The sequence below is a fragment of the Abramis brama genome (assembly GCF_963993115.1).
Source record: "Abramis brama genome assembly, chromosome: 12".
NCBI lineage: Eukaryota > Metazoa > Chordata > Actinopteri > Cypriniformes > Leuciscidae > Abramis > Abramis brama.
This window is the reverse complement of record NC_139974.1, coordinates 42,187,780-42,204,555: the sequence shown is the minus strand read 5'-3', so window position 1 is coordinate 42,204,555 and position 16,776 is coordinate 42,187,780. Positions and strand designations below refer to the sequence as shown.

At 42.7% G+C, this 16,776-nt stretch overlaps 1 protein-coding gene across 3 annotated transcripts in view; it reads right to left on the bottom strand.

The window, feature by feature from the left end:
• Window positions 1–14,612, bottom strand: part of kpnb1 (karyopherin (importin) beta 1) — a 30,589-nt gene extending 15,977 nt beyond the window's left edge. The window contains exons 1-11 of one of the 3 annotated variants that reach the window (XM_084130855.1): window positions 14,368–14,612; window positions 13,539–13,597; window positions 12,828–13,010; window positions 10,541–10,741; window positions 6,768–6,920; window positions 6,619–6,678; window positions 6,376–6,465; window positions 5,376–5,486; window positions 5,195–5,284; window positions 2,570–2,794; window positions 2,297–2,488 (exon numbers count right to left, since the gene is read on the bottom strand). In XM_084130855.1, the coding sequence (XP_083986981.1) occupies window positions 2,297–2,488; window positions 2,570–2,794; window positions 5,195–5,284; window positions 5,376–5,486; window positions 6,376–6,465; window positions 6,619–6,678; window positions 6,768–6,920; window positions 10,541–10,741; window positions 12,828–13,010; window positions 13,539–13,597; window positions 14,368–14,407 (1,404 nt within the window). In that variant the 5' untranslated portion in view covers window positions 14,408–14,612. Of the gene's footprint in view, window positions 1–2,296; window positions 2,489–2,569; window positions 2,795–5,194; window positions 5,297–5,375; window positions 5,487–6,375; window positions 6,466–6,618; window positions 6,679–6,767; window positions 6,921–10,540; window positions 10,742–12,827; window positions 13,011–13,538; window positions 13,598–14,367 lie in introns of all 3 variants that reach the window. The other 2 variants (XM_084130853.1, XM_084130854.1) reach the window with 2 other exon arrangements.
• Between the last annotated feature and the right edge of the window lie 2,164 nt (window positions 14,613–16,776).

Genomic DNA, 16,776 nt, shown 5'->3' with positions numbered 1-16,776 from the left:
ACACTTTTTCCAAGGTCAAATTCAAGCACTTTTCAAGCACTTTCCAGGTCCATTTTAAAGCTTTTTCCAGCACCTTACACTACCGTAAATTACATACCAATACATAGTTAAAATTATTATTTAGTGTTTTTATCACATCAAAAGAGATAAACAGCCAAATGTTTCATAATAGCAGAGGGCTGCACGATATTGAAGAAAAATTAGATATGCGATAACTCATTAAATAATGCAATATTCAATATGCAATACAATAATGCTTAAAGTGTGTCTGTCAAATTAACTTAAATTATCTTTAAAATATCTTTAAAATTATATAACCTACACATACATGTTTCACATTCTTTTTGTGATAAGAAAATATCCCTACAACTTCAAGACAGTGAACATCAGTGTTTTACTGTAGCATAAGAAGTGTTATTTTAACATCACTGGGGTTTAGGGGGTTCAGGTTATCCTACATTAGGTTTATTTAACAACAGAAACTGATTAATCAAATAAATGTAAAAATAAACACTGCTTAGTTATAAATATACTGATTATTATTAAAGCTACAAAAGTCAGCCAAAACCAGTGAGTGATTTTTTTGTATTTTGTTCATGATCCCAGTTATTGCAAGCCGTTGCGATATGCAATTATGCATATTGTAATATATACAGTTGCAATATTTTGATATATTGTGCAGCCCTAATATTTAAGCCAATCACAAGTTTTATTCTTCAAAATGTATCACTAAGTATATAGCCTAAAGCATATGATTAATATACTTTTCATTATATTAATGTTCAAACATTGCTTACCAGATAATGTGATTTATAGGCTGTAAAACTGAAATAATTTCAAATATGAAGACTTAGGATTTGAACAGAAATATTTGACAGGCCTTCCCGTTTTGGGACACATTCTTGATATAGACAAGGTTTGAACAATATCTGAGTGCACAGGAACCTGCCTGATAAATGTATTTCATTGCCAAGACATAACGTTTTACGTTTTACATAACATTTACTGGAATAGAGCAGTGCAAATATTGCATAGGGCCATCCTAAACCTTACAGTAACAGTATACTACTTATGACACTGACTGATTTCAGTTCAGCAATCAACGACTGTTGTTATGCACTGGGCTAACGTTTGCAGGTTGCACGTTACACTTCTGTAATTTTGGCAATGTTCACTGCATATGCAAACTGCAAATGAATGTGACATAACGGACATGCAATACTTACATTACATTATCACACCAAGTACTCTGTCACTAATGGCCCTTTCAGATAGGACGCGGACCGCGCTGCGCTATGAAATGAAACCGATATATTTCAATGGCTTGCGCCGCGCGACTCGGACCAAAGCGGAGTTCAGCGAGCTCGCGCGCACGCCGCGGTCAAAGTTTAAAATAGTTAAACTGTTGCTACTGCGTGGCCAATAAAAACGGTGCATCCAAACAACCGCGGAAATCAAAATGAAAACTCCGCCTACTTTTGCTCTGGCCATCGTAACGCAAATCAATATGTATCTGATTCTGAAGGGCTACATTTTTTTCTCCGTTTAATAAAGAACTATTTCGTCAGAAAGATATTTCTTGTGAAAGAAATACAGTTACAAATTCAAGCATTTTCAAGCATTTTATCCAAAATTCAAGCACTTTTCAAACCTTGAAAGCACATCATCAAAATTCAAGCACTTTCAAGGATTTCAAGCACCCGTACGAACCCTGACCCCAATACAATGAGCACACTTACATGCACACTGAAAGCTCACAAAACCAGCTTACTGAATTAACATGTTGCAGTTTACATGGCAACCAATGGCCCAGGAAAGCCAATAAACCACACTTACAAACCATTAATAAATCCGGTTATTTCCGGGTGTGACGTCAAAACCCAATCATTGGTGCATGTACTGCGAACATTTCATTTGTTATGCGAGATGTGAGGTTTAATAAACACGCAGTATTTTGACTGAACTGCTACTATTTCGGCTGCTCGAGATCAGAACACATTTGATAATCTCTTGGGTAAAGAAAGAGTCATAGTTTCCGATATAAATTTCCTACTGCATCACATGCGCACTTCAATAAGCTACAGAACGCTGGTTAATGAGTTTACATGCCAGGTGTTGATTGGTTAATTGAAATTGGTTAAGAATAAAGGAAAACTGATACTAACACATTTACATAACCAGATTTCAGAAGATGACGTGTCTGTGGTCAAGACTGCATGTAAATGCGCTCACTGATCAGTGGTCACCATGAAAGCAGTCATGTGACAGAACATGAAGGTGTTGAAGGTGTTGTTACCCAGCAGACGTTGGACGCCACGCGTGGTTCGGCCCCGAGGCCCTCGATCAGGCACTGCAGGAGCGGGGCCAGATACACCTCATTGATCGCAGCCTCGGGGAGCAGGTCACAGATGCGTCCCAGTGTCCAGGCCGTCGTGTCCCGCACCACCACACTGGGGTCCTTCATCAGCTCGATGAGCGTGGGCATGGCCTGACAACACACCGAGAGCGTCACACACACCTCCAGTCACACAGGTCAACCGCTGCATTAGCCTCGAGTGTAAACCGTTACCTGGATGACGAGTGGTTTGAGCTGGTTGAGTTCGGGACCCTCCAGAATGGACCCGAAGGCCATGACCGAGGCGTCCCGGTAGCGCCAGTCGGGGTGCTTGATGTGCTCTTTGATGAAGGGCAACACGTGTGGCACCACATCGTCCTCACAACACGTGGCTAAAAGCATCAGACACACGCCAGCGGCCTTACACGGGTTCCAGTCGTCATCATCATCATTCTCATCCTGCAAACAGCACATATAGACTCAGTAACATTACCATAGAATTCAGAGAATTAACTCAAACACTATATAGCAGCAAACACTTTCTTTTCTATTTCAAAGCAGTTTTTCAATGCATATGACTGGAAGCCAGAGCTGGTCTTCTGTATATGAGCTGCTCCGTTACATGATATATGAGTAATATAAGTGATAATACAGCACAACTAATTCTATAACGCTGATAGTTCTGGTCCTGGAGGCTGAATACAGACAAAGCAGCTTTACAGATGTGAACTGAATGTAAAAATACTGTACATGACACTGCTTAAAGCCCAAAGTATCGTAAGCAGTCGTAAGCATACGTGTGCAACCTAATTTTCTGGAAACAAAGTCCACTAGATAGTGCCGAACGAGTCTGTGGCCGCACTCCTGGCCAAAGGAGTATACTAGTAAAGGCGGACGGAGACGTGGAAAATGAACTACTAAATCATACATGACCATAAAAGTAGAACTACTACATGAAACATCAGCTGACCTAGCATCTGTTTATTGTGCAGCATACATAAAGGCCAAACTACTATACATGTACTGTATATACAAGTTACAAAAAGTCTGTTCATGAAAAAAAAAAAATGCATAAAAGCAGCAAAAAAGCACTCATGATATTTAGAGAAAAGGCCAATTCCTACTCCATCCGCTGGCTGTGCATATGCACTTACAGGCTGCACTTCTGTGTGATTTATGTTCTTTTTTACTCAAATAACGGATAGGCTACTGTTATAGTTAGAGGTCGACCGATAGTGGATTTTACCGATAACGATAGCTAGGTTGGGCCATACTTGCCGATAACCGATAGTTTTTAAAATTGATACTGGATAAAAACAAACATAACACTCCAAGTAAAACAGTGCTGAACTTTATTATAAAAATAATAAAACTGTATTGAACCATGAAAACATGCTAAATGAAATAAATATATAATATGAATAAATATTGAAGTCAATAAAAGACATTCATTCAAACTGAAACAAAAAGTAATACTCTAAATAACAAATAAAACCAGTTACATTCAAAATGTAACTGTTAAACTGTTCTTTTTCAAGCCAACTTAATGAATAAAAAAGTAACAAAATTTGATCAGTATAATATTTGAGCAATACAATTGCACCTTGATCATTCATGTTAGATTGATAGTGCATTAATCTATGGTTAACAAATAAAAACCTTAATTTAAAAATGTATTAGTACATGTTAATTAACAAATAATGAACAATCCTTATACAGAAGTTATTAACCTTAGTTAATGTTACATATAGAATTTTCTTGTAAGTGTTATCATTTCATATAAACCCAAACAGCCATGCTTAAATATCTACAACGCCAGAGCATTGAAATGACATAAATATTAAATGTATAGTCTCACACTTTTGCTTCGATTTTATAAACACTTGATGATTATCTAATCAAAATAACAAAACGTATTAAAGTGATGAAAAAATAACCGAAATCGAATGCTTTTCTGATTTGTTTATATGTTTCTGTCGGCTGTATGAACATATGAGTTTGCCATCTTACGTCTCTAGCTTTAAATATGCAACTTCTCTGCATATTCAATGCATAAAAGTGACCAGCTGGATATAAACTAATGCAAATAGAGTTACCAATTGTGACATTAAACATTCGGGTCGGACTTACGTTTATTTTTGTCAGTGTTTTAACCGCTTGAGGTACTACTAATGTCAGCGTCCTCTCAGCCTTGAAGGCAAACAAACATACTGTTGTGCTGTTCTGTCTCTACTAATGCAGCATTTAGTCAACAAATTAATCACTTTATAATGATATGACAAAATGTACTGTATACCTTTTAGCTGTCGGTGCTTTAAACGCGCATCTGATGTCAGCGCTCTCCACGGAAGCATGTGCTCTCAGTGCAGCACGTAGAATCACGTGTCGAAATAAACAACACGAGGCTTCAGCGATAGTTTTTATTACACCTCTAGAGGCCGCTCTTGTACTGCATGATGCCAGCAGACCCTTCTCAGCTCTCTCTTACTGTGTAATGAATGACAGCGCGCGCTTCTCAGCCGCTCCAGCAACGGACGCAACCAGGAAAAACTATCGGTATGTATTTTTGCCGATAACGATAGTTCCACCAATCAACTATCGGTGCCGATTAATCGGCAAAACCGATGAATCGGTCGACCTCTAGTTATAGTCATGGTCATACTGTTAAATGGAATAACTAAATGCAAAGTAGTTATTTAAGACAAGTCTATAAGCACACCAAGTATACGACTTGAGTTGGTTGGTGAATGAGACTCAGCGTATTGAGTGTGTGTGCCACTCTCTGCCAGTGATAATCCAGGAAGTTCCTGCTTGCACACCTTACACCTGGGAAAGCCCCAGCCATGACACCAGCTTTACCTGTTTGGTGAGCGTCTGCGTGAGGATGGGCACCAGGTACTGCAGAGCTCCTTTAGCATAGAACTTGCTTGTGTGCTCTGGAGGACGACCCTGTTCAGAGGCCTGAGGACAAACGTTAACAAACATCAAAAACTAAAGCATTTGTTTGACTTGCAGATTGCAGGTGTAACGCCAGCATCACCTCAGTGGCTTCAATGGCCAGATCCATTTCCTCGTCGCAGACGTTGGACCAAAACTCAATCCCCTGTAAGGCCACTTCATCAATGTCGCTCTTCATGGCCTCTATTGTGATCTGAACAGAGAGAAGCTGGTGAGACACTGACAACATCACTGGCATTCGACTATCCTCTGCAGAGGAGACGAGTGCTGACGCTTTCACTGCTCCACAATGCCTGTCATTTGAGTTCTGCTGTCATTTTAGTTTAGTTTATAATGATTTCAACACTGTTCCTTAATATTTTACATTCAATCTACATTCAATTTATGTCATCATGTTTTTAAACTACAACATTCCCTACAAAGGTTACATGTTTGTGCCGTTTTCTTCTGGTCTGATTTGGTAATGGGTGTGGCCTCTTTCCCACGTGTGGAGCCAGAAAGAGTCATGAGCACACAGACCCTAACCTGTCTCAACAGCAGCGCTTCAGAGGTCTCCCTATCCAACACACTGACAAGCTGATGAACTGAGCCAGGTGTTTCAATTAGCAAGACATCTAAAGCATTCTGGGAGGCTCACACCAAAAGCACACGCACCAAAGCAGTGTTTATTTCATATCTCTCTTTATTCTATTGCATTAATTTGTGCTGTTGTTTGCAATTTGTTTGTTCTTATTTTAGACTTTTTTAAATAAAATTTTACACTGAAGAAAAGTTGATTATGTTTGTATATGCTGTTCTATCGTTCTTAGAAAGAAAATCAGAATATGTATTGGCAGATCACGAAAAAAAAGAAAAAAGATTCAGCCAAGAAAATTACAGTTGGTGCATTTCTAATCAGACACACAACGCCACTTTCAACTGTGGTTTGGTTAAAATAGCTGGCCTAATAATGAACTGCCCAAACATTAGTATTCCATGTCAATGAATCACAATTTTGGGACTGATTCATCTTTCATTCTCACACAGGTTGTCAGTCACAAGAGAATCTTTGAGGCTTGTACGTGACCTCATTATGAACTTACAGCAAACAATGCAGGGCCCATGTACGTCTCCATGTATTGATAATACAAGGACATGATCTTCACCAGGTTCTGTAACGCAGCCACTCTCACCTACAGAAACACAGAATTAGACATGTACTGCTTCCAAAGCATCTTATATCATTAAACACACTCATGGACACGTAAATGTCAATCTCAAAGTCTGTAAAGGAGATAATCAGAGTTTGATGGACACGTTCTGCATGTTAAACGAGAGGAACGCACCCTGGTGTCCGGACACTGTGTAGCTTCACAAACGACCTGCATGATGAAGTGTCTCTCAGTCTAGAGAAAGAGAAAGAGAAAGAGAAAGCGAGAGATGTAATGCCCGTTCACTGCATGAAGCCTTCTAACCGCACCGTCACTGGCAGTACCTCCTTATCAAAGTTGGCTTTTGTGAACTCCAGTGAGTTGAGCAGCGCATTAGTGGCGGCCAGCTTGACGTTGTTGCTGGGCTCCTCCTTCCTCATGCCCTGGATGATGGCGGTCAGGATCTGGTTGGCGTTGTCCTGAAGGTGCTCTGGGTCCTGAAAGGGTTGGCCAGGTTAGGTTAAATGGGCATCATGAAACAGCGCAGTAACAGGGTTATGGTTATGATTATGGGTTATGGTTATGGCTGAGGACTCACGATGTCCTGGCAGAGTTATGGTTATGATTATGGCTGAGGACTCACGATGTCCTGGCAGAGTTATGGTTATGATTATGATTATGGTTATGGCTGAGGACTCACGATGTCCTGGCAGAGTTATGGTTATGATTATGGGTTATGATTATGGGTTATGGCTGAGGACTCACGATGTCCTGGCAGAGTTATGGTTATGATTATGGGTTATGATTATGGTTATGGCTGAGGACTCAGGATGTCCTGGCAGAGTTATGGTTATGATTATGATTATGGTTATGGCTGAGGACTCACGATGTCCTGGCAGAGTTATGGTTATGATTATGGGTTATGGCTGAGGACTCACGATGTCCTGGCAGAGTTATGGTTATGATTATGGCTGAGGACTCACGATGTCCTGGCAGAGTTATGGTTATGATTATGGTTATGGCTGAGGACTCACGATGTCCTGGCAGAGTTATGGTTATGATTATGGGTTATGATTATGGGTTATGGCTGAGGACTCACGATGTCCTGGCAGAGTTATGGTTATGATTATGGTTATGGCTGAGGACTCACGATGTCCTGGCAGAGTTATGGTTATGATTATGGTTATGGCTGAGGACTCACGATGTCTTGGCAGAGTTATGGTTATGATTATGGGTTATGATTATGGTTATGGCTGAGGACTCAGGATGTCCTGGCAGAGTTATGGTTATGATTATGGGTTATGATTATGGGTTATGGCTGAGGACTCACGATGTCCTGGCAGAGTTATGGTTATGATTATGGTTATGGCTGAGGACTCACGATGTCCTGGCAGAGTTATGGTTATGATTATGGGTTATGATTATGGTTATGGCTGAGGACTCAGGATGTCCTGGCAGAGTTATGGTTATGATTATGGGTTATGATTATGGGTTATGGCTGAGGACTCACGATGTCCTGGCAGAGTTATGGTTATGATTATGGCTGAGGACTCACGATGTCCTGGCAGAGTTATGGTTACGATTATGATTATGGTTATGGCTGAGGACTCAGGATGTCCTGGCAGAGTTATGGTTATGATTATGGGTTATGATTATGGGTTATGGCTGAGGACTCACGATGTCCTGGCAGAGTTATGGTTATGATTATGGCTGAGGACTCACGATGTCCTGGCAGAGTTATGGTTATGATTATGATTATGGCTGAGGACTCACGATGTCCTGGCAGAGTTATGGTTATGATTATGGTTATGGCTGAGGACTCACGATGTCCTGGCAGAGTTATGGTTATGATTATGGGTTATGATTATGGGTTATGGCTGAGGACTCACGATGTCCTGGCAGAGTTATGGTTATGATTATGGGTTATGATTATGGTTATGGCTGAGGACTCACGATGTCCTGGCAGAGTTATGGTTATGGGTTATGATTATGGTTATGGCTGAGGACTCACGATGTCCTGGCAGAGTTATGGTTATGATTATGGTTATGGTTATGGCTGAGGACTCAGGATGTCCTGGCAGAGTTATGGTTATGATTATGGTTATGGCTGAGGACTCACGATGTCCTGGCAGAGTTATGGTTATGATTATGGGTTATGGCTGAGGACTCACGATGTCCTGGCAGAGTTATGGTTATGATTATGGGTTATGGCTGAGGACTCACGATGTCCTGGCAGAGTTATGGTTATGATTATGGCTGAGGACTCACGATGTCCTGGCAGAGTTATGGTTATGATTATGGCTGAGGACTCACGATGTCCTGGCAGAGTTATGGTTATGATTATGGTTATGGCTGAGGACTCACGATGTCCTGGCAGAGTTATGGTTATGATTATGGGTTATGGCTGAGGACTCACGATGTCCTGGCAGAGTTATGGTTATGATTATGGGTTATGATTATGGCTGAGGACTCACGATGTCCTGGCAGAGTTATGGTTATGATTATGGCTGAGGACTCACGATGTCCTGGCAGAGTTATGGTTATGATTATGGTTATGGCTGAGGACTCACGATGTCCTGGCAGAGTTATGGTTATGATTATGGGTTATGATTATGGGTTATGGCTGAGGACTCACGATGTCCTGGCAGAGTTATGGTTATGATTATGGTTATGGCTGAGGACTCACGATGTCCTGGCAGAGTTATGGTTATGATTATGGGTTATGGCTGAGGACTCACGATGTCCTGGCAGAGTTATGGTTATGATTATGGCTGAGGACTCACGATGTCCTGGCAGAGTTATGGTTATGATTATGGTTATGGCTGAGGACTCACGATGTCCTGGCAGAGTTATGGTTATGATTATGGGTTATGATTATGGGTTATGGCTGAGGACTCACGATGTCCTGGCAGAGTTATGGTTATGATTATGGGTTATGATTATGGTTATGGCTGAGGACTCACGATGTCCTGGCAGAGTTATGGTTATGATTATGGTTATGGCTGAGGACTCACAATGTCCTGGCAGAGTTATGGTTATGGGTTATGATTATGGTTATGGCTGAGGACTCACGATGTCCTGGCAGAGTTATGGTTATGATTATGGTTATGGCTGAGGACTCAGGATGTCCTGGCAGAGTTATGGTTATGATTATGGTTATGGCTGAGGACTCACGATGTCCTGGCAGAGTTATGGTTATGATTATGGGTTATGGCTGAGGACTCACGATGTCCTGGCAGAGTTATGGTTATGATTATGGCTGAGGACTCACGATGTCCTGGCAGAGTTATGGTTATGATTATGGCTGAGGACTCACGATGTCCTGGCAGAGTTATGGTTATGATTATGGTTATGGCTGAGGACTCACGATGTCCTGGCAGAGTTATGGTTATGATTATGGTTATGGTTATGGCTGAGGACTCAGGATGTCCTGGCAGAGTTATGGTTATGATTATGGTTATGGCTGAGGACTCACGATGTCCTGGCAGAGTTATGGTTATGATTATGGGTTATGGCTGAGGACTCACGATGTCCTGGCAGAGTTATGGTTATGATTATGGGTTATGATTATGGCTGAGGACTCACGATGTCCTGGCAGAGTTATGGTTATGATTATGGTTATGGCTGAGGACTCACGATGTCCTGGCAGAGTTATGGTTATGGTTATGGCTGAGGACTCACGATGTCCTGGCAGAGTTATGGTTATGATTATGGGTTATGATTATGGTTATGGCTGAGGACTCACGATGTCCTGGCAGAGTTATGGATATGATTATGGTTATGGCTGAGGACTCACGATGTCCTGGCAGAGTTATGGTTATGATTATGGGTTATGATTATGGTTATGGCTGAGGACTCACAATGTCCTGGCAGAGTTATGGTTATGATTATGGGTTATGATTATGGTTATGGCTGAGGACTCACGATGTCCTGGCAGAGTTATGGTTATGATTATGGGTTATGATTATGGTTATGGATGAGGACTCACGATGTCCTGGCAGAGTTATGGTTATGGCTGAGGACTCACGATGTCCTGGCAGAGTTATGGTTATGGCTGAGGACTCACGATGTCCTGGCAGAGTTATGGTTATGATTATGGCTATGGCTGAGGACTCACGATGTCCTGGCAGATGTATCCGATGGCCTCGAGCGTGGACTCCTTCATGTGCTCAGTGCTGCTGGGGTCCGTCACATTGGCCACCAGTTGAGGGATGAGCTCGGGCCACTGGTTCACTGGGATCTCTGCGCACGCGATGCCAGCCACACACTGGGACGCTGAGCTGGGCCGATAGGTCTCCGTACCCAGAGTCTGCAGCACCTACAGCACATGAGACCAACACACAGAAATCAAAGCTGGTGAATGACGAATCGACAGCCCTACTGGAGACCAGACGAACAACATTCCAAGGTCTTCTAAAGCCCAAAGACTCATGCGAGTGCTGCGGACTCTGAACGTGAAGGGTTAACACACATAAAAGTAGAGACGATTGTGATACTGATGTTGTATCGAGAGGCACGATCCTTAAATACTGATAATTAATTCTGCTACATATTTAGCGTGACAATTAACTTCTGCTGCCCATGATGGAATTTTCCGGTTTTCCACTGTTATACGGTAGGGGGCGCTATTAGGCAACTTCTGAGAACAGAAGAGAACATAATCTCCTGATCAAAACACAGGAGAAGAAACAGAAACAAGCGATAGCATATGTAGGCTAATGCATGTGTAAAACAATGCGATCATCAGTATTAAACAGCATTTAAATCAAACCTGCCTAATGTTACAGAATGAAATGTCGAACAACCATCAAGAGGGAACGACTGAAGCTTTGAGTGTTGGACTAGATCTGTGTTGAGCATCGTCCTGAATCTGATCTGGATGTAGTCTTCGACAAATGAGATTCAGACATTTTTCTAACTCTTTACTCAAAATGTTGCTTTTTTAATGAAACTTGCATTAAAATGTTGATGAAAAAAGAATGAAGCTGAATAAAACAGTTGTTTTGTTTAAAAGCAGAGGCTCTATTCTTTCTTTTGACACACTGCATGTGCAGATATTCATACAGCAAAATATTCTGGGGGACATGAAACTTTCGTGATAATGATCAAACGCTGGCGGCAACTCTTCAAACACGCTGGCAGGGAAAGAGTTAAGGAGTAAAACAAGTTTAGAAACACAGACAAGAGTTTCACACTAAATAAAGAATGAATTATATTAAAATTGGACATTCCATCACAATTAATAAATTGTTAAGTCAGTAAATATTTAAAAAGTATGCTATAGTTATAATTTGAGGATAAAATCAGCAATTAAAAGTAGTATTTCAGTATGGTTTATGACACTGGCCTTGATTATTCAGACTATACTGCCTTTATGCTGATTGTACATTAATATGAGGATTCATTGAGCCAACACATCTAATGTAAGCCACAATTAATTACATAAAATAAATAAATGTATATACACACACACACACAATAGAATCCTGTACAAAGTATATTTTTTAGGGAATGCCATAAGGTCTTGAGAAGTCCGATTAACACAAATCTGTTCATTTTGCACAATTCAATGAATCCCTTCAGTCAGTAAATATTGGCTCAATCACAAGACCTGCATTTACAGACCCGAACTACGGCTAAAGCTGTGAGCGACCGAACTACGGCTAAAGCTGTGAGCGACCGAACTACGGCTAAAGCTGTGAGCGACCGAACTACGGCTAAAGCTGTGAGCGACTGAACTACGGCTAAAGCTGTGAGCGACTGAACTACGGCTAAAGCTGTGAGCGACTGAACTACGGCTAAAGCTGTAGAGCGACTGAACTACGGCTAAAGCTGTGAGCGACCGAACTACGGCTAAAGCTGTGAGCGACCGAACTACGGCTAAAGCTGTAGAGCGACCGAACTACGGCTAAAGCTGTGAGCGACCGAACTACGGCTAAAGCTGTGAGCGACCGAACTACGGCTAAAGCTGTGAGCGACCGAACTACGGCTAAAGCTGTAGAGCGACCGAACTACGGCTAAAGCTGTGAGCGACCGAACTACGGCTAAAGCTGTGAGCGACCGAACTACGGCTAAAGCTGTAGAGCGACCGAACTACGGCTAAAGCTGTGAGCGACCGAACTACGGCTAAAGCTGTAGAGCGACCGAACTACGGCTAAAGCTGTGAGCGACCGAACTACGGCTAAAGCTGTGAGCGACCGAACTACGGCTAAAGCTGTGAGCGACCGAACTACGGCTAAAGCTGTGAGCGACCGAACTACGGCTAAAGCTGTAGAGCGACCGAACTACGGCTAAAGCTGTAGAGCGACTGAACTACGGCTAAAGCTGTGAGCGACGTCGGAGCGGTGCCGTGACCCTGATCTAGTGTGCGGCGTCATGTGCGCACTGAGGGAGTGTGGGCTTACGTAGTTCTTGATCTCCCTGCGTGCGCTGGAGTCGATGGCCAGCCATCTCTGCTGGTTCTGGGTCTTCACATCCGGGTCCTTCGAGGTCAGGGAGTTCTTCACCTGCAGACCCGCTGCCACTCGGGCCACCTGTGTGTTCCCGGGATTGGCCAGCACCTTCGACAGCTCCACCAGGAACGTCGGCTGAAACAAACCGAGACGTGGGTTTAGACCAGCCCTCATACTGGAGGAACATCAGATGATCAAGAACAATCTAGAGCTCTCTCCTTCACCTCGACACACACACACACACACACAGTGAAACATGCTAACGCGCAGAAGATGCTAACCCTGTATTCAGATATGGCTCTACTTGAGCTGATCATAACCCTGCCAGAGTCTCAGTGTTCATGACTGTAAAGGACAGCGAGGTTCGTGTCATTTCATGATTTCTGGTTGTATGTCTCTACAAACACATCCTGATCCAGCTGGAGTTACAGCAGTTTCCTAAAGACGCACATTTATACAGAAACTGACATCACTCTTAAAATAAAGGCTCTTTTAGAACCAAAAATGGCTTTTCTGTGGCATCACTGCCAGAACCTGTATTTTAGAGAGTGCAGTCTTTGGTTTCAGACACATCCAGGAACTCAGTGAAGAGAGAGAGGTCAGTGTGACAGACATCAGAGGTGTAGGTGTGTGTGTGTGTGTGTGCGTGTTGTGCTTCATCACCAGGTTCTCGATGGCCGCCTGCTCCAGAAACTTCTGTGCCGCTTCCAGCTCATTTCGATCTGAAAATCAATCACAATCAAGAAGAAACTCATGATCAATCACGAATGACACGCATGAAGCATCACAGCTTTCCTCTCCCGCCAAACACCCGCAAACTCACGCGTCTCAATCGCTGTAGCAAAACTGCACACACACACATGCTGTGATCGGCTTCATTCCCGCCTCACACTCAACAAAAAGCCCACTCGCTCACATGCCCGCAATTTACATGTATTAAAGAGCGAGAGAAATGGCGGACACTAAAACCGAGCTTGAACTTAGAAACTTTCTGAAGCAGATAGCAATGACTGAGAACTAGCCATGCTAGCACCTAGCCACTTCCTGAGTAGCATGCTAACCTGCTAATAACTTTATCGAGACTAACCTGCGCCCGCGACAAACCTCGCAACATCAGCACATGTGCGGGAATATGAGGAAGAGCTTTGAGTTATTATATTTACTCTGATAATCGCATTCTCCGCCCGTGAGAGACTCGGGTCGCCGCACAGGCCGGCAAACGCCGTTTACAAACGCGACGCGCGCAGGCTTTGACGGCTGACGCGCGCGTTTGCTGTTCTCGTCGACAGTCTTTAGAAATAAAGTGCAGCTTTATGCGTTTCAGCAGCTGTTCACACAACAGGACAAGCGTCGAGAGGCCTTCGCTATATTAGCCGCCCGCTAACACACACACACACACACACACACACACACAAACCCTTCAATCTGGGATCGCACGCGTGAGAAACGCACACATGTGTGGATCAGACGCGTGCGGGCGAGGCTCGTGTACCTGGAGACACGGTTTTCTCGAGGATTGTGATCAGCTCCATCCTGACGCGCGCAAACGCGACGAGATCTGCAGTGACGGGAACGAGGAATCGGTCGTGTAAAGTCAGAATCGCGTCCACGCCTAATAACGAGGACGAGCAGTTCTCGCGGGTATCCGCTTCTTCATCAGCCGCTGTCGCGAGGAAAAGGCCGCGCGGAACTCCCGCCTGCGAACGATATCACGCGCTGACGTCACGCGCTGACGTCACAGGCTCCGCCCATGCGCAGCATCACGATGCTCGCGCGGTCCGTGTCACAAACAGCATCATCAGTCTTACAGTTTTTCACAGTTGCTAAACCTCATTCTCTGAACCAAATTCCCAATAGCCTAAACCCATTTGTTGAATAAATCACTCTTTCTTTAAAACCTTAAACAAGTTCAGGCAGTTAAAGGCACCTTTTTCAAATCCCTCTATTTAAAAAAAATTCTACACACATTCAGTGTTTACACACAACAGGCCAAAATTGTTAACATTTATTTATAATGATGTGATCAAACCAACTGTATGAAATATGTTGAGTATGAAATATGAAAAGTGTACAGGTGCACTGACAGTGACTGATGATATAAACAATAGATGGAAACAATCTGAGAGGCAGAGGAGGAAGAGGATGAGAGAGGAGGAAGAGTATGTGTAAGAGGAAGAGTATGTGTAAGAGGAGGAAGAGCATGTGTAAGAGGAGGACGAGTATGAGTAAAAGGAGGATGAGTATGAGTAAGAGGAGGAAGAGTATGAGTAAGGGGAGGAAGAATGAGTAAGAGGATGAGTAAGAGGAGGAAGAGTATGTGTAAGAGGAGGAAGAGTATGAGTAAGAGGAGGAAGAGGAGGAAGAGTATGAGTAAGAGGAGGAAGAGAAGGAAGAGTATGAGTAAGGGGAGTAAGAATATGAGGAAGAGGATGAGGAAGAGTATGAGGAAGAGGACGAGGAAGAGTATGAGTTAGAGGAAGAGTATGAGTAAGGAAAAAGAGTATGAGTAAGAAGAGGACGAGTATGAGTAAAAGGAGGATGAGTATGAGTAAGAGGAGGAAGAGTATGAGTAAGGGGAGGAAGAATGAGGAAGAGGATGAGGAAGAGGAGGAAGAGGATGAGTAAGAGTATGTGTAAGAGGAGGAAGAGTATGAGGAAGAGGAGGAAGAGAAGGAAGAGTATGAGTAAGGGGAGTAAGAATATGAGTAAGAGGATGAGGAAGAGGAGGAAGAGGATGAGGAAGAGTATGAGTTAGAGGAAGAGTATGAGTAAGAGGAAAAAGAGTATGAGTAAGAAGAGGACGAGTATGAGGAAGAGGAGGGAGGATGAGGAAGAGGATGAGCACACTACTGTAACCCACTACTGTAACACTCTACTGTAACACTACTCTAACACTCTACTGTAACACTACTCTAACACTCTACTGTAACACTCTACTGTAACACTACTCTAACACACTACTGTAACACACTACTGTAAAACTCTACTGTAACACTACTCTAACACACTACTGTAACACACTACTGTAACACTACTCTAACACTCTACTGTAACACACTACTGTAACACTACTGTAACACACTACTGTAACACTCTACTGTAACACTACTCTAACACTCTACTGTAACACACTACTGTAACATTACTCTAACACACTACTGTAACTCTACTGTAACACACTACTCTTACACTCTACTGTAGCACCCTACTGTACTTACACTCTACTGTAGCACTCTACTGTAGCGCTCTACTGTAACACAATACTCTAACGCTTTACTGTAACACACTACTGAGCACTCTACTGTAACACTACTCTAACGTTCTACTGTAACACACTACTGTAACGCTACTGTAACACACTACTGTAGCACACTACTGTAACGCTCTACTGTAACACACTACTCTAACACTCTACTGTAACACACTACTGTAACACACTACTGTAAAACTCTACTGTAACACTACTCTAACACACTACTGTAAAACTCTACTGTAACACTACTCTAACACACTACTGTAACACACTACTGTAACACTCTACTGTAACACTACTCTAACACTCTACTGTAACACACTACTGTAACACTACTGTAACACACTACTGTAACACTCTACTGTAACACTACTCTAACACTCTACTGTAACACACTACTGTAACACTACTCTAACACACTACTGTAACTCTACTGTAACACACTACTCTTACACTCTACTGTAGCACCCTACTGTACTTACACTCTACTGTAGCGCTCTACTGTAACACAATACTCTAACGCTTTACTGTAACACACTACTGAGCACTCTACTGTAACACTACTCTAACGTTCTACTGTAACACACTACTGTAACGCTACTGTAACACACTACTGTAGCACACTACTGTAACGCTCTACTGTAACAC